The sequence below is a fragment of the Canis lupus genome, chromosome 5, assembly GCF_003254725.2.
Source record: "Canis lupus dingo isolate Sandy chromosome 5, ASM325472v2, whole genome shotgun sequence".
NCBI classification, from domain to species: domain Eukaryota; kingdom Metazoa; phylum Chordata; class Mammalia; order Carnivora; family Canidae; genus Canis; species Canis lupus.
The window spans coordinates 64,019,986-64,037,439 of NC_064247.1; the positions used below are offsets into that span (position 1 = coordinate 64,019,986).

The 17,454-nt window shown below is 49.2% G+C and overlaps 1 protein-coding gene across 10 annotated transcripts in view; it reads right to left on the reverse strand.

Annotated features, from left to right (window-relative positions):
* Window position 1: 1 nt before the first annotated feature.
* CDK10 (cyclin dependent kinase 10) overlaps window positions 2–17,454 on the reverse strand; it is a 19,062-nt gene continuing 1,609 nt past the window's right edge. For 2 of the 10 annotated variants that reach the window (XM_025427139.2, XM_025427138.2), the window contains exons 3-15: window positions 9,152–9,288; window positions 5,110–5,182; window positions 4,384–4,455; window positions 3,748–3,850; window positions 3,521–3,602; window positions 3,348–3,415; window positions 2,814–2,866; window positions 2,585–2,654; window positions 1,997–2,056; window positions 1,527–1,650; window positions 1,310–1,449; window positions 941–993; window positions 2–646 (exon numbers count right to left, since the gene is read on the reverse strand). In XM_025427139.2, coding sequence (XP_025282924.1) covers window positions 549–646; window positions 941–993; window positions 1,310–1,449; window positions 1,527–1,650; window positions 1,997–2,056; window positions 2,585–2,654; window positions 2,814–2,866; window positions 3,348–3,415; window positions 3,521–3,602; window positions 3,748–3,850; window positions 4,384–4,455; window positions 5,110–5,182; window positions 9,152–9,288 — 1,133 coding nt within the window. In that variant the 3' untranslated portion in view covers window positions 2–548. Of the gene's footprint in view, window positions 647–940; window positions 994–1,309; window positions 1,450–1,526; window positions 1,651–1,996; window positions 2,057–2,584; window positions 2,655–2,813; window positions 2,867–3,347; window positions 3,416–3,520; window positions 3,603–3,747; window positions 3,851–4,383; window positions 4,456–5,109; window positions 5,183–5,265; window positions 6,035–7,427; window positions 7,615–9,151; window positions 9,291–17,454 lie in introns of those variants that run through there. The other 8 variants (XM_025427147.2, XM_025427146.2, XM_025427142.3 and 5 more) reach the window with 7 other exon arrangements.

A 17,454-nucleotide genomic window follows, 5' to 3' on the forward strand; every position in this document is an offset into this window, starting at 1 on the left:
CTTATGCCTGTTAGAAAATCTTTTTTATCTGACTCCCATCCTCTCCCCTCTGGGCCTCAGTGTGAGTGCAGGGGCAGCAGGGCTTGGACCCCAGTCCATCAGGTGGGATGTGACCCACGCTCAATCTCTCCTTCCCATCCTGAGTGCCGCCAGCCCTACCTGGGGTCTGAGGGGGCTGTTCACCACAGCCTCTTGCTGACCCGGACAGACCCTGGTGCTCGGAGGTGGGGGTGGGAGGGGCACAGGCGATCATGGGGGTCTGTCCATCCCAAGCTAGCAATGCTCACTGAACTGGGCCCAGTGGGCATTTCCCCCTGGAAAGTGAGGGTTAGAGTTACCAGCTGAGGACATGACAGCAGGTGCCCAGTATGAGAGTGCCAGCCCTTCAGGGTGTCCCCCTCCCCACTCTTCTGGGGAAGGGGTGTAATCAGCAGGAGTAGCAGGTAGCTCTCAACCAAGGGAGGAGCAGATGTCAGCAGCCCTGCAAGCCTGGATTACAAAGGCGTCCCCAGTCCATGGCTGTCCATCGCAGACCTCCTGCCAACTTGTCACGGCTTACAGCGCTTGCTCTGGCCCTCAGATGTGGCCAGGATGGCCCGCTTGTTGCGGTGGTGGGGGAAGGTGGGCATGAGCTCTGGCTCACAAGCTGCAGGGAGGGAGCTATTCAGCACTAGGCAGGCAGGGGGATGGGGGAGGAGTGTGTTTTGGGTCTGAGAACCCCACTCTGCATGTATGAGGGGCCCTTAGGTTGCATCTCCCTCCGCTCCCCTCAGAGAACAGTGTGTGGCCCATGAGCACCTGCCTCCCTAGGGCCCCCCCAAACCACCCCACAGGGGCTGGAGGTGTCCTGTGAGACTGTGCCCCCACCCCCCACCCTAGGCAAGACATGACAAACACCCTGCAGAGCTGAGTGGGGTTGGGGGCTGTCTGGGAGACTCACGCAGTGGCTTCTCCTTGAAGTATGAGCTGTCCAAGCCATCTCTGGCTGTGGCCCTGAAGAGGAGGCCTCAGCGTGAGCAGGACAGCAGGTGCCACCCAGGCTGGTCACCCTCACACCCACCCAGCTCCATGGCCTCTGATTCAAGGTTCCAGACAAAAAATGCTGAGTGGCAAGAAGGGGGCTGGGGCCCAGAAACAGACAGGAAACTCAGAATGGGCTCCATGAGCCAGGTAGGCAGGAACCGCCCAGACTGGGTGCCTGGTCCTCTGTGCCCATGTCTGTAGCAGCGTGGCCAGGGTTCTGAAAATCTTTTTCAAGGGCTCAGGTCAGAGGGGTCCCCACTCCTGCCTGCAGGCCAGGTCACAGCACCTTTTCTTAGGGTCATACATGAAGAGGAAGTTGAGCAGGCGCAGGCCGGCCTCTGAGAGCCACGGGAATTTGTGTTTGAGGTTGTTGTAGGGCTGCTTCCTCAGGCTGTACTGGCCCACCAGCGGCAGCCTGGAGAAACCCTGCAGGAAGCAAGACTTGAAGCTGCAGGAGCTGGCCCAGGCAGGGGGCAGGACGAGGGCAGAGACCGAGCACTCACTGGCCAGATGTTCTCACTGGGCGTCCCCAGCAGCTGTACTATCAGGTCCACCTGGTGGATCTCGGAAGTGCCGGGGAGAAGGGGCTTGTGGGCCAGCAGCTCTGCCAGGATGCAGCCCATGGCCCTGCAGAGGAGAGCGGGCCTTACCTCACACACCTGCTCGCCGTGGCCACCTCAGCTGAGGGCAAGTGCTGCCCAACACACATCTCGTGAGCTGGGGTCAGGATAAGGTGGAGCTTGGGAGCTCATGATGGGACATGACCCGGTCCCAGAGGACCTTTCTTCTGTGGAAGCCATGTTCTCATGCTTCCTCTTGGGATTCCAGGCTTCAGCCCAACCCCCATCCACTCCCCATCCCCCAGGGGCTGGGAGGCTGGCAAAGACTCCAGCCCTGCTGCTGCTCCAGCCAGCCCCCATGGGACCTACCCCAGCCCTTCCCCTGGGCCCTGGGAACTGTGTTCGCTTCTTACCACATGTCGATGCTGGTGGTCTGCGTGCTGGTTCCCAAAAGCAGTTCAGGGGCTCGGTACCTGCAAGGAGAAGTACTTCCTCTTGCACCCTGCAGTAAGCTGAGCCTCCATCAGCCTTCCTGAGCACCTGAGATAGCCCGGGCTCCAGGACCACCAAGCCCAGCTCAGATCGCCTCTTCCTCTCAGCATTGCTGAGTGGCTCCTGGGGGTCTCCTGTCAGCCCATCCTACAGATGGGGTTGGTAGATGGACAGCAGAAGATGAATGATCTCAATGTCCTATTCTTAACCACAATCCTGTTCTGCTCCTTAAAAAACTAAGTGAGAAATAATTACATAAAGCTGCATACCCCACCCCACTCCTGCCAAAGTCTGAGGCACGACCTCCCCTTCCCGGGATGGGCTTGGAAGTAGGCTGGGCATCTGGCTGCCTTAGGCAGGGTGGTCCCCCAGGCCATGCGTGCTGTCATTCTTGCGCCCTGAAGTTTCAGGCAGCTGTCTCAGATCCAGGCTCTATGAGGAGCCTCAGGGTCCTTCCACTGCTTCCACACAATCGACCCCCCAAACTTCCTCCCCCACGAGGGACTCACCAGAGTGTGACCACCTTGGGGGTCATTGGCTTCATGGGGATGCTGTAGGCCCGGGCCAGGCCGAAATCCGCTGTGACAAAGGCAGAGGGGCAGGAGAGGCAGCCTGTCACCAAATGGCGGCCACCTTGCCTGCTGTGTGGGCACCAGGGTGCTGGCAAGGCCTGAGCCACCCCCCACCCAAGGGGGCACTCCCAGAGACACGTCCCACAGAGCGGCACCCCACACCCACCTGTCTTCACACAGCCCTTATCAGTCATGAGCAGGTTGGACACCTTCAGGTCCCTGTGACAGGAAGGGAACATCAGTGGTTCCCAAGACGCGAGCCCTATGGGGCAGCCAGGCTGTCTCCATCACAGGCATCAGAAGGCCAAGCCGCAGTTGGCAGTGCCAGAGCTCTCAGTACCTTTCTCAGGAAGTGGCAGAGCCTGGCCTCAAGCCCAGGCCTAACTTCCAGTCCCATGCCTGTTCGCCACCCAGGGCTGCATCAGCTGCCCCACGACACAAGAAGCCGTGGCTTGCACACTCCTGCCCTGAGCCGGGAAGGTCCCCCACTCTGTCTGCCTCCGGGAGGGACTGTCCACTGTAGGACTTCTCATAGCCTTGACTACACACATTCCCAGCCCCTCAACAGCAAGGTGGGGGGACGTGGGTGCTGTGTGGGCCTGGATCCTGCCCCAAGGGACAGTTTTGCACTAACGCCTGGTCCTCTCCAGCAGTCAGTACTGGCAGTCACTCTTCCCATGCGTCTCGAGGTGCCTCCTACCTGTGGATAATGAAGTTCTGGTGCAGGTACTGAAGGCCTCGGAGCACTTGTAGCACAATACATTTGACCTATGCCAGGCAGGAAGTGTCAGTTAGGGTGAGATGTGCACAGCACAAACAAGCTACACAAGAACCTGGGATGGTGCCTTTGCTCCAGGGCCCCCAGCCTTGTACCTGGGCCTCAGAGAAGGGTGTCGGCATATTCTCCAGAAGGCTGGCCAGATCTTGCTCACAATAACCCATCACCAGAAAGATGCTAGAAGGAGAAGGGGAAGACACATGCTACCTTCCACATCACCCTAGGTAGGCCAAAGGCACCTCCTGGGGTTGCAGGAAGGATGAGCTGGATAGGCAAGGCAGGCTCAGTAGGGCCCTGTGCAGAGGACCAGCAGACAGCCTACCTCTCCAGGTGGGTTCCCACAACCACTTCCTTCAGCTCCACGATATTGGGATGGCGAAGGCGAAGGAGCAGTGTGATCTCTCGAAGGCTGCTGATGGGGACCCCTGCAAGCAGACGTGGCCTCAGCAACCTCCATCCCTGCACACAGGGACCCTGCAGCCAGCTGGCCTGCTCAGTGAGCCCGACCCCTACTACTGTCAGGGCCCTGCCCACCTGAACCCTTCCTTTGTTCAATGATACAAAGCAGTGACTCCCTGTACTGACTACTGTGTATGAGAGGGGGTCCACTGTGAGGCCCTGCCTGCATGGACAGCCAGGGAGGTGCTAGGGCTAGAAATCAGGGGTGTGTGGAGGCACACCCTGTGCAATTAGGCAAGGAGGGCTGGGTGGAGGGGTGATGGCTGGGCTGAGACAGAAAACAGGTCACTCACCGGAGAAAGAAGATCAAGTGCACAAGGTACAAAGGAGCTAAGACCCAGAGCGTGGGGCAGGAGGACACGACAGGCAGGGCCAGGCTAGAGCCTCCCAGAAACAGGTCCCCCTTAACCCTCACACAGATGCTCTCAGCACTGGGGGTTCGGGCTAGAGGAAGCCTTAGAAAACTGGCACCGTTCCACCCCTGCCACTGTGAGCTCACCATCCTTCTCCTTGTCCATCCGTACCTTCTTCAGGGCAACAATCTCATCTGTCAGGGTGTCCCGGGCCCGATCTGAAAGGAAAACTCATCCATGATGGAATCTTACTTAAGCCCGCATCACACACCCCTGTGCCTTGTAGGGGCCTCATTCTGAACTCTGTAGGGCCCCTTTCTCTTCTTCTTTGATAACTGGATGCCCAGGGACATAAGGGCAAGCAGCACTCCCAGCCCTACCAGACACATGCTCTCTGGGGAGCACAGGATGCTGGTTAGAACAAGCTCCCCCTAAGTTCTCCTCCTTAGCGTCAGTACACAGGCCACTGCTTTGCCCTCTGTTTACCATGTTCTAATACCAAGTAAGATACGTTAGTTAGGAAAAAACCCTGTTTTGTGCAAACGAGGCTCCTCGAAGCACTGTGCTAATGCACAGAGCTTCCAAATCTTCATGGGTATGAGTGCACACCAAGGTCACAGCCACTACAAGCTGCAGCCCTGACTGCTTTTGGAAGTCCTAGGTTTTGCTATAACAATTATCTCCACTTGCAACCACTCTGGCAATCTGACACAACACAGCGTGAAATTTTTTAAGTACACCATGGATGAGAGTTCACTTGTACAACATTTGCCCTGGCCCTAAAGCAATAGCTGTTAACTCCCTTCCAGTCCTGACATAGCCACTGCTGGGACAGTCCCCTGAGCCCCAGGGCTCCCATCTCAGTCACTCACACACGATGCCATAGGTGCCTTCCCCGATGCGGTTCAGCTTCTCAAACTCCTTCACACTCCGGCACCGTCCCAGCTGAAAGACAGAAGTGCTGGCAGTGCAAGGATTGGGCAACTAAAGGGACAACTAAAGATAAGTATTTCACACTTAATTTGTACCAAGTTGCTCACTCATGTTTTGCTCGCCAAAGAGAACCACACACTTGGGCTTTTCAGAGGAGAAAAGAGAGACGATGTTACTGGGCCATCAGACCCTCTCAATGCTATTTCACAGACACCCTTTTCCCTTCCAAACCCATGGTCCAGAGGGATGCTGTCTAAAAACAATAACCACAGGCCACATATGGTTAAAATTAAATTAAAATTTCATTTCCTCAACTGCCACGTGTGTAGCCCTCCACAAGTCCACAGGGCTCATGGTAACCATACTGGATGACTCAAAAAGCAACATTTCTTTTTTGTTTCTTCTAAGTAAATTCCACACCCAACGTAGAGCTTTAACTCATAATTCCAAGATCAAGAGTCCAGAGAAAGAAAACATTTTCACCATCACAGGAAAACTACTGAGGAGCACCAGTCTAAACTATGCCCTGAAAATAGACAAAACTTCCATCGAACACAGTGGAAACGCTTCTGTGGCAGAGACTGTCCCAACATCCACATGGTATTTCTTAGAATTAGACAACACCACCCAATGGCACATGGCCACTCAGCTGGTGGCCGCATTTCCCAGACTCCCTGCAGCTAGGTATGTCCATTTGAATAAATTTCGGCCAATAGGATGTGAGCAGAAAGGACAAGGGCTTCAAGAAAGAGGACTTCCTGATCAAATGAAGATGTTGCTGCCCGCTCCTTTTTGCTCCTGAAGCGGGGTGGGATTTGAACGAGCTACAAGTGGATCTACAAGACAGATAACCTGAGTGCCTGGCCTCACCTTGTGGAAATTCCCAGCCTCTCTTGGAAATGTCAGGGAAGAGAGAAATAAAGTCCTTTTTTTTTTTAATTTATTTATTTTTTTATTTTTTTTTGGAGAGAGAGAAAATGTGCACGCACAGGGCCAGAGGGAGAGGCAGTGGGAGAGGGATAGAGAATTTTGATCAGGCTCCGTGTCCAGCCCAGAGCCCAGTGCTGAGCTCCATCCCAGGACCCTGAGGTCATGACCTGAGCTGCAATCAAGAGCTGGACACTTAACTGACTGAGCCACCCAGGAGCCCCTAAATCCTGTACTTGAGCCACTGTATTTTGGGGTTCAGTTCTAGCTGAAAGTCTATGCCCTAATAAATCTTAATAATGCAATACATTTGTGGGTACACTGAATGAGCATGTCTCCTTGATTCAAAGTCTAACAGCTGCTCTCCGGCCCTGCTGCCTCTGGTCTCTTCCTACCACCCATGGAAGCAGGTCAGAATCCTCTGCACTGAGCCTTTCCACGATCTGGCCTCAGCTTTCTCTTCCCACCGGTTCTTCCTCACATTCTCTCTCCAGGGGAACCTCTGGGTGCTTCCTATTCACACTCCTGCCATTGCATATTTATGGCATGCCACCCCTCTTGTCTCTGCGTGTCAAAATCCCAGTCCCACTTACTAGCCCAGCAAAAATGCCAACCTTTCTACAAATATCCTTTACAAACATTTCCCTCAGCTGAACACAATTCTTCCTCTGAAATCCTGATAGGTTGCTGGCCTGAAGATGCCCCTGGGTTGCGCTCATCTGGGCCCTGGGCTCCGGGGCTGCAGCGCACCGAGCACGGTGAGCACCGGCTGGGTATCAGGGTGGCCAGGGGACTGCTTGGGGGCCCTTGGCACCCCCTCCGCCGCCGTCCCTTCCTGATCCCTCCTGGTCTCCCAGGGCGCCCGGACCGTATGCCTAGCTGCCGTCCCCACACTCTCCGCTGCACTTTCCCCATCTTTCTGACGGGCCCCTGAACGACTCCACGACAGTAACACAAGCAAGGTCTCGCGCCAGCAACGCCAACGGAAGCTGTCGGGTGGGGCGCCGCCCGATCCACCCGAACCCGGGGGCACCCCGCCAGCCAGTCTTCCCCCAGGGAAATCCCCTCCCGAGAGGCGGGGCCTCCTCCGGAGGGCGCTGCGGGACAGCGGCGGAGAACTGCAGCCCCTCGGAGGACAGCCCGCCCCCCAGGGCAGTCTCCCCCTGGGACGCCCGCCGCCGGATTCCGCGCCGGCCGTGAGGAACTCTGGGACTGTCGTTCCCACCCGCGTCGGAAACCTCAATGATTTAGCGCGACACTAAGCGACTCCCGGGCGTTCCGGCTCCGCCCTGCCAACGGCAGAACTACCCCGAGCGGTCTCCCGTCGCACCCTGTGTTCCGGAGGCACCGTGAAGAAGCCGTCCTTACGGATACATTTCAGACGGATCTGCTCCGACTCTGACTCCGTGTCCCCCATGCCGAGCGCAGAGCACCCCCTCACAGCCCCTCGCTGCCTGTGTGCGCAGGCGCAGACGACGTTCTTCCGCGCAGGCGCCTCGCTCACTTCCTGGGCATCTCCACCTTAGCAACGGTTCCCCGGGCAACCGTCCAAAACGCCGGGGGGGTCCTGCGTTCTTGCGGCCCCCCCCCAACCCCGCACTCCCGCGCTTCGGGCTTCGTTTTCGTTCTAAGCGCCGGCACCTGAGCTGGCTGGGGTGCTGGGGGTCGGATGAGGACCAGGAGGAGACCCAAGCCCAAGGTGCTGGGGGCCCCGGGCTGGCGGACCAGGTGAGTGATGCCGCGCTCAGGAGGCCGGGAGGCCCGGGGCAGCCGGAGATGTGAAGTCAAGTCAGTCCCACCTTATGAACCACGTGGAGTTCACAGGCTCCTCCTCACTTCATCCCAGCCCTTTTTCAGTTCGTTCATGAGCTAAGCTTCTAGCTAATAATGAAATGAGAGTTCGTGTAGTGTTGACGTTATTCGTTGGAAAGACTCCGGGCAAGGCTAGGAGGGCCATCATCTCTAGGTCCAATAAGAGAAATGGAATGGCTCCTGGAAATTTTTCGGGGCGGTAGTCGCGCTCAACCAGTGGGCTCAGATCCACGTTTGTACGGGCTTGACTTCTTTGTAAATACTTAGTTGTGAGTCAGGATGTGTAAATGTATGGAATAAATACAAAGAAATATAAGTAATGATGTTAATAGTGTGTTATTAAACACCCATTATTCTTTTGGGGTTATACCACAACTGGAAGTCAATTTTACTGTTTAATACTAAAAGAATACGATTCTCATCAATAGAGATGTAAAGCCTGCCGACCATTCTGGGAATGAAAGAAACCAACTTACTGTTACCAGACTGAAGGCCTCAGAGCAGACAGGACAGAGCCTTCCTGCAGTGATTCTGTAAGCGAGTAGAATCAGATCTGGGCCTGCCAGTGAGACTGGATGCCAGCAGGGAAGAGCCGTCCATAGCCAGAAAGGCATCCTCCCATGGCAGCTCTGATATGGACACTGACACAGTGCTAAGTGCCATGTCTGGCCCCTACCCCAATTCTACATTCTTCTGGATCCTCTAAGACTCTGGGTCAGGTAACATCAAGGTAGGAGCCCGTGATCCCCACAGGGTGACTTGTGCACTTTCCTGTTCTGGGGCATGACACCTTCAAGGTAAGTCCTGAGTCCAGCCTTTTTCCCAAGTGTGAGTGACATCTATCTCATTCGGTATAATTGCCAAGTCCTGACACCACAATCCTTCAGAAGTGCCCACCAAGAGAGAGATGCTGCCTGCCTCTGGCTCATCAACTTGCATGGCCAGTTACAACAGAGGTAGATGCACCAAGTTCACCCTCTGAGCCAGGGTCACTCTTGCCCTCTGCAAGCTGCCAGCAGCTCTGGGGAAGGTAAGACCAAGGTGGCCACTGCGGGGACCTCATTTACCAAAGGGGCAAATGCAGCTTCCCACAGGGCAGGGTGGCCCTTCCGCCATCATTGCTGAGACTCAGAGCACAGTGAATAACTATTACCAACTATTTGGGGTGCTTGTTTATTCTTGTAAATCATAGGCATCTACTGTACTGGGGTTTCTATGTCGGTAGTAGGGGCCCCATTCAACCTGCTCCTGAATGGTTCTCTGCTCTTCGCTTCCGATGGAACTGTAGCTGGCTAGAGTCTCTTTAGAGGCTCTAGTGATGATGATCTGTGGAATGGCAAATTTCTTCTTGCTCGACGTTACCTTTACATCAGGTTTCTCTAGAAGGAAGAAAACATCCAGGTATTTAACATGTCTGTGGAAAAGCTCTTCTATAAGGCAGACGATGCCTGTGTTAGGGCCAGAGCAAAAGAATTAGATGTGGTTCAGGAACAGAAGTGGGCAAGGTTGAAAGCAGTCAGAACAGTCCATGAATGTTCTAGAGCTTTAACTGATTGACAGCTCAGCCACGAGGGGGGTGAATCCTCGACACCCTCTTTCAGGGAAGAAAAAGGGAGACACACTTCCACCATCCACTGTGGAGAGACTGAGCTGCCAGCCAGCTTGTATGACAGACATAGAAGAAAAGGGAACAGAGAGAAAAGAGGAGACATGGTCTGCCTCAGGGTTGAAGGTTCAATTTTAGTATATGTGCTGCCGAAGCGAGCACTGGGTTGAAGGTTCAGATACACAATTTGCAAAGGATTCTAAATCTACTAAAACAAAACAAAGACAACCTCTCTGTACAGAATTTTATCAATCAGAATGCTGAAGAATTAACATTTCTTCTTTTAAAAAAAAAAAGATTTATTTATTATAGAGAGTGAATATGAACTGGGGGATGGGCAGAGGGCAAGGGAGAGAGAATCCTCAAGCACACTCCCCGCTGAGCACGGAGCTCAACACGAGGCTGGATCCCAGGACCCTGAGATCATGACCTGAGGTGAAACCAAGAGTCAGACACTCAACAGACTGAATCAGCCAGGCACCCAAGAATGAACATTTCTGATGTTGGCCACAGCGTTTTCTTAAACTTGTTAAGGTTGCAAGGATTGCATAGGACTTGTGAAATGCCAAGTTTGTCAAATGTTACAAAATACAAAAGCAGAATGCCTTTATGGCTTTCACTGCTGCCTCTCCCAGCCTGCTCCCCAGGGTTCCAGGTTGGAGTCACATCCTTTCAGGCTTCTGTTCAAGCACTACAGAGAGGGGTCTTTCTCTCTCTGTGCACATTTGCATGCAGGTAGAGTTAGAATAATCAGTGTCACATATTGGTTACAAAATGCTAGCAGGTGGTCCTATTGCTTTGCAGTGTTCTTTGTTCCCTACTTTAAATACCTCATGAACCCAGCTACCTGGCGACATGTGAATAGTTGCTCTTTCTGTGTCAGACATCATTCTGAGCCTATAATAATAATGATGGTGAATACCAAGCCACAGAACTTTCTGAAGTAGGTCCTCTTATCACCTCTGTTTACAGATGAAGGAACTGAGGCACAGAGTGGTCATTTGCTCAAGGCGAGTAGTAGAGGGAGATGCTGGGGCCCAGAGCTCTGTCCATCTTCATTGCTGCATCTGCAGCTTTGATTGTTTGAACTACCAATGAATGACCCATGGCCTGCACTAGGACTGGAAGCGTCCTTTGTATTTTTGTCATGAAGTAAAAAACTGCATTTCATATTTTGCATTTAATTTAAATTGGGGGTTCTTTTTAAAAATTTTTTTAATTTACTTTTATTTAGTTATTATTTATTTATTTATTTATTTATTTATTTATTTATTTATTTGAAAGAGAAAGAGCAGGGAGAGGAGGAGGCAGAGGGAAAAGGAGAGGCAGACTTTCTGCTGAGCAGGGAGCCTGACGTAGGGCTTGATCCCAGGACCCCAAGATCATGGCCTGAGTCAGAGGCAGACACTTCACTGACTGAGCCACCCAGGTGCCCCTGGAGGGTTCATTTTTGGTATTAATTTAATACACTTTTTATATATTGACTAAAAATCTATGAATATTTGATTTAAAAAATAATACATAATTAAAAATTGCCTATGGAAGGATTCTTTTCCTTTCAGACATTTCATATGTGCATGTGGAGTTTGATGCATTTAGGATCACACTATGTCATGGCTGAGATCCATATCTGCACATAACAGGGGTGGCAGCCTGTAGTCCATTATCTGGGGTCCCATCCAGTACATAACCAGCTCCCTTTAATGAATATAAATGTAGGTTACTTCCAATTTTAATCTTTTTCGAGTGGTGCCATAATTAACATTCTTGCATTTATATATTTACACATTTATGAGGGTTTATCTATTGGGTAAGTTACTAGAAGGGTTTTGGTAAATGTGGCCACTTTATCATAAAGATTATATCAATATATATGTCCACTAAGAATCCGTAAATAGGACACTTCTCTGTACCTTCCCCTAATTCTTGTCAATTTGCTAAATCTTGCCCTATGTTATATGAAAATGGAACTATTGGCTCCTGTCTCCACTGGTCACATCAGCTTCCCTGGGGAGGTTGAGCCTCCTTTTGCTTGTTCATGATCCAGTGGTATTTATTTTCCTTGAATGCATGTCATATTGTTTCCTCATTTTGTACTTTGACCTTTTTTGTATGTGAGAGCTTTTTGTATAGTTAGGAGATTTTACCTTTGTGATCTTATTGCAAATGGTTCCCCTTGCTTTTCAGTTTCTCTTTGTTGCTTTTTGGACAGATAGGCACATCAGTCTTTTCCTTATGGCTCTTAGAGTCTGTCAGAGTGAAAAAGGGTGTTCTCCACACCAAACCAATAAAAACTGTTTTACTTTCTATGTTTAATTTTTTGATTCATAAAGAATTCAAGTAAGGATTGAGACAAAAATACTGTTTTCTCAGTTGTCAATTCAGTTGTCCCAGCACCACTGAGTGAACGAATGTCCCTTTGTTGCTCCACATCTTCCACGTGGTGCCTTTATCATGAACTCCCACACGAATGTGTGACACTGCGTGTCCTCCGCAGCTCACACTGTAGCAGCATGTTTTCACGTCAGTGTTCAATCCCTCTTGCACCTCGATTTTCCAGTTACCTACTGTGTTTACATTTTTATTTTCCTAGGTGAACTTTAGAATAACTTGCTCAGTTCCCAAAAAGACCTCTGGTGTTTTGATTGTGGTCACTGATTTCATAGATTAAGGGAGAATTAGCATCTTTACAGTTTTGAGGTTTTCTAGTTCAAAAAAAGACTTCTTTAGAGTTTTAAAACTTCATTTTTAGGGTTCTTGATATCTACTACCTGTACTAGTTTTTCAGTTACTGCTTTAAAAGTCACCACAGTGCAACCCCGGTGGCCCAGTGGTTTAGCGCCGCCTTCAGCCCAGGGCGTGATCCTGGGGACCTGGGATCAAGTCCCACATTGGGCTCCCTGCATAGAGTCTGCTTCTCCCTCTGCCTGTGTCTCTGTCTCTATCTCTCTCTCTTCTGTATCTCATGAATAAATAAATAAAATCTTAAAAAAAAAAAAGCCACCACAAATTTAGTGGCTAACTTAGAATAGCATATACATGTATCATCTCAGTTTCTGTCCAGAGTCCAGACAATGTTCCAGCTGTCAGCCAGGCTGCACCCTCACCTGGACCCGTGGCCTTCCAAACTTATTCCAGATGCTAGGCTGAAGTCATTTCTTTATGGGTGAAGGGCTGAAGTCCCTATTTTCTTGCTGGCTATTAGCAGGGGGTTGGTTGTTCCCAGCTCTTCTCACAGCACGACAACTTCTTAAACAATTTTTTATTTTAAGATTTTATTTATTTATTCATGAGAGACACAGAGAGAGGTGGGGGGGCAGAGACACAGGCAGAGGAAGAAGCAGGCTCCATGCAGGGAGCCTGATGTGGGACTCGATCCCGGGACTCCAGGATCACGCCTTGGACCAGAGGCAGGCACTAAACCACTGAGCCACCCAGGGATCCCCAACATTTTTTTAAAAGATTTTATTTAGAGAGAGAGAGTATGAGATGCAGGAGGCGTAGGGGGAGAAGAAGAAGCAGACTCCTCCTGAGCAGGGAGCTGGACAAAGGGCTCAATCCTAGGACCCTGGGATCATGACCTGAGGTGAAGGCAGACGCTTACCCAACTGAGCCACCAAGGAGCCCCTGTAGTCACTTCTTATATTCTTACCCATCTGGAATTTGAGCATATGGCAGGAGGTTAAAATTCAACTTGAACTTTCTCTCAAAATGTTAAGCAATTTTCCTAGCATAATTTATTGTATAATCCTTCCTTTTGCCACTAACATTTGCTGCAGGGTTTTTACACACTAATTGCATATATACACTCATAGTAAGCATTTATTTTTGTCCATATTTTCTATTTCATTGATCTATTTTCTTTAAGATTTTATTTTGAGAGTGAGCACAAGCAGGGGTGAGGAGTAGAAGAAGAGGAGAGGGAGATGGAGAAGCAGACTTCCTGCTGAGCAGGGAGCCTGATGCGGGGCTTGATCCAAGGACCCTGGGATCATGACCTGAGCGGAAGGGAGATGCTTCAGGGAGATGCTTCACTGACTGAGCCACCCAGAAGCCCCTCATTGATCTACTATTGTACTGTTAACTATGTTATTTTAATTATTATACATTTTGATACATTTTTTAAAAGATTTTATTTTTAAATAATCACTACACCCAATGTGAGGTTAAAACAACCCCAAGATCAAGAGTCACATGCTCTACCAACTGAGCCAGGCACCCCAATTTGATGCATTTTTGAATTTTTAATTTTAAAGTTATAAATTCACAGAAAGTTGCAAAAGTACAGAGAAGTCCCATATACCCTCACCCATTTTCACCCAATGGTTCCAATGGTAACATTTTCTGTACGTACAGGACAATATAACAACACCAAGACCTAGATTTGGCACAATGTGTGTTCTATGTCATTTTGTACCATGTAAACACCACTAAGATCAAGATACAGAACTATCCCATCACCCCACAGACCTCCTTCTCACTAGAGACCTCAATAGCCACCCCTTTCTCCCCCTGCAACCTCCCCACTCCCCTGCCATCTCTGACCCCTGGCAATGACTGCTGTGTTCTCCCATCTCTATCATTTTGTCACTTGGAGAACATTATAAAAATGGAATCATGCAGCATGTGACCTTTTGAACTTGGCTTTTTTCATTCAGTATATTTTTAGTAGCTGATAAACAAATGTTCCTTAAGTTTCTTTTTTTTCCCCAAAAACTTATTGCAAGTAAACACACTCTACCTTCAAAAAAATATGGAAATATTCAGACACACATGAAAATAGAATAGTGTAATGAGTACCCTATATGCATCACTGAGCTTCAATCAATATTTCAATATTTTGTCACCTTGTTCTTTCTCAGTTTTTTTTCTGAGTATTTTCAAGCAAATCTCAGATATAATTTTACCCATAAATAATGCAATACAAATCTCTACCAAGGATTGTTTTAGCATCACCACAATAGCCTTGTCACATCTAAGAAAGCTACCATTGATTCCTTATTATCTAATATCCAATTTGGTTATCTCAAGAATGACTTAGCCCAGGCTCCCAGTGTATTTAGTCCCTCAAACTTTGTACAGTCCTCTCTGCTCTAGGCTGAATCCACCCAAAAGTCTTATGTTGAAGGCCTCATCCCCAATGAAATGGTATTTGGAAGTGAGGCCTTTGGGAGATCAGGTTGGGTTGACATCATCAGAGTAGAGCCCCCATGATGGGATCAGTGCCCTTACAGGAGGAAGAAGAGACCACAAACCTCTTTCTTCAGCCATGTGAAGACAGCAATTAGATGGCTTTTTGCAAGCCAAGAATGGGTCCTCACAGGAACCAAATCATGGCACCCAGGTTGTAGGACTCCTCAGCCTCTAGGATTATGACAAATAAATGTCTGTTTTTTTTTTTAAAGCTAAGAGTATATATATTTTTTTAAACTCTATTTTTTTATTTATTTATGATAGTCACAGAGAGAGAGAGAGAGAGAGAGGGGCAGAGACATAGGCAGAGGAAGAAGCAGGCTCCATGCACCGGGAGCCCGACGTGGGATTCGATCCTGGATCTCCAGGATCGCGCCCTGGGCCAAAGGCAGGCGCTAAACCCGCTGCGCCACCCAGGGTTCCCTAAATGTCTGTTGTTGATGCTGAGTTTGATCTCACAACCCTGAGATCATGACCTGAGCCTAAATCAAGAGTCAGACACTTAACTAAGCCACCCAGGTGCCCTCCTGTCATTTATTTGTAGAAAAGTTGGAGTATTTTTCTCAATAGGATTTCCAGCATTTTGGAACTGGCTTATTGCAAATTTGTGGTGTATTAATCTCTATAATGTGTATGTGGATTTTGTAATGAAAAATTTAAGTTATACATAAGTATCGAGACAAGATGATATATATACCCCATCACACAGCGGCCACAGTTAAAACCCATAATCAAATTTTATCTGTGCCCTAGCACTTACCCTCTGTTCTGGTTATTACTGCTGTATAACAACTTACCCCAAACTCTAGGAGCTTAAAACCACGCTTTTATTTTCTCACAATTTTAAGGGTCAGGAATTCAGGATAGGCTTAACTAGGCAGCTATCACTTATGGTCCCTAGGTGGCTACGTTGGATGTTGTCTGGAGCTGCAGTCCTCTGAAGGCTCCACCAGGCTGGACATGCGAGACGGCCACTCATAGGGCTCGTCACTAATGCTGCTGCTACATGGTGTCTTGTGGCTCAGCTGGGAAGACTCAAAGGCCTGGGGCTAGAATCACCTAAAGGTTTGTTCACTCACAAGTCTGACACGGGCTGGAAGAGCTTAGAGACCAGGACTGCTGACTGCAGCACCTCCACATGGCCTCCCCAGGTGGCTGAGCTTCTTCACAGCGTGACGTGATGTGGCATGCCGCTCAGGGTTCCAAGCACCAACCTGTGTTCCAGTGAGCAAGGCAGGACGGCATCGCCTTCCATGGCCCTGCCTCAAACCACTTTCACCACATTCTATTGGTTACAAGAAAATGTCAAACTTGCAGCCATTTAAGGAGAGAGGGTAGAGACTCCAGCTGGGAGGAGCATCAAGGCCACACGGTAGAACAGGAGGGATAGGAGCTGTGGCTGTCTTTGGAAAATATCCTCATCCACACTATACATGGTCACTTTACAGCAAATCTCAGATACCACCTCCATTAATCACATTGATTTGTACTTTAATATTTTGGGTGCAGTTCTAAGAGACAAGAGCTTGTGTATATTCCATGCTTTTTGATGCACAATTCACACAAGATAAAATGCACAATTCTTAAAATGTTCAGCTCGATGAGTTCACAATTGTATGAACCTTTTTAATCACCCAAACAAGCAGCAGAACTTTCTATCACCTTACAGAGTCCTCCAGTCAGCTAGCCTCCCCCTCCCCAGCCTCAGCAAGAACTTTCTGATTTCTATCCCACAGTAGTAAGACCTACTTTTATTAATTATGTAATGCACGGAATGTTTGACTCATCAGGACTCTCCATTTCTCTAAGACTTTTATGGTATTAGGTTAATTGAAGGAAACTTTAACTTCCAAATCTAATAGGGAAATTCTTTAGCTTTAAAACCCAAATGTGAGAGGGGATGCTTTTGCCCAATTCAGATGTTCTACTTGGCAGACCATGTGTATGTCTTCACTTCTGATTGCTGGATTGTGCTCTCTGCAAGGCCACCAAGAGCAGTGGCTTGCCTTATTCAGTGGAGTCCTCAACGTCCATTGTTGCAAAGAGATTGGGTTTACTCAATCTCTTTGCAACATTTAACACTGTTGACTGGGGCAGCCCCGGTGGCGCAGCGGTTTAGCGCCGCCTGCAGCTCAGGGTGTGATCCTGGAGGCCCGGGATTGAGTCCCACGTCGGGCTCCTTGCATGGAGCCTGCTTCTGCTTCTCCCTCTGCCTGTGTCTCTGCCTATCTCTCTCTCTCTGTGTGTTTCTCATGAATAAATAAATAAATCTTAAAAAAAAAAAAAACACTGTTGACTATTTTATCTTTTTTTTTAAGATTGTTTATTACCTTTTTAAACAGCTTTGTTACATTATAATTTATGTACCATTGGTTTAAAGCATAGCATTCAATGATTTTTAGTAAACTTTCAGAGTTGGGCACCCATTGATCCAGTTTTAAGAACGTTTCTGTCACCTTCAGAAGACCTCTTCTGCCCATTTGTGGCTAATCCCTGTTCCCACCCTTAGTCTAGGCTTCCCTTTATATCAGTTTGCTTTTTCTGGACATTTCATATAAATGGAATACTAATAGCTGTGGTCTTTATGTCTGCCTTCTCTCACTGGAGTATCTTGATTTGGGGGCGTCTTCATGATGCAGCATGTCAGTAGCTTGCTCTTTGTTATTGCTGGGATGTTCCCTTCTATGAAAGAACCACACCCTTCACCTTCTTTCTTGGAAGTCCATCCTCTCTCTTGCTCTCTGAT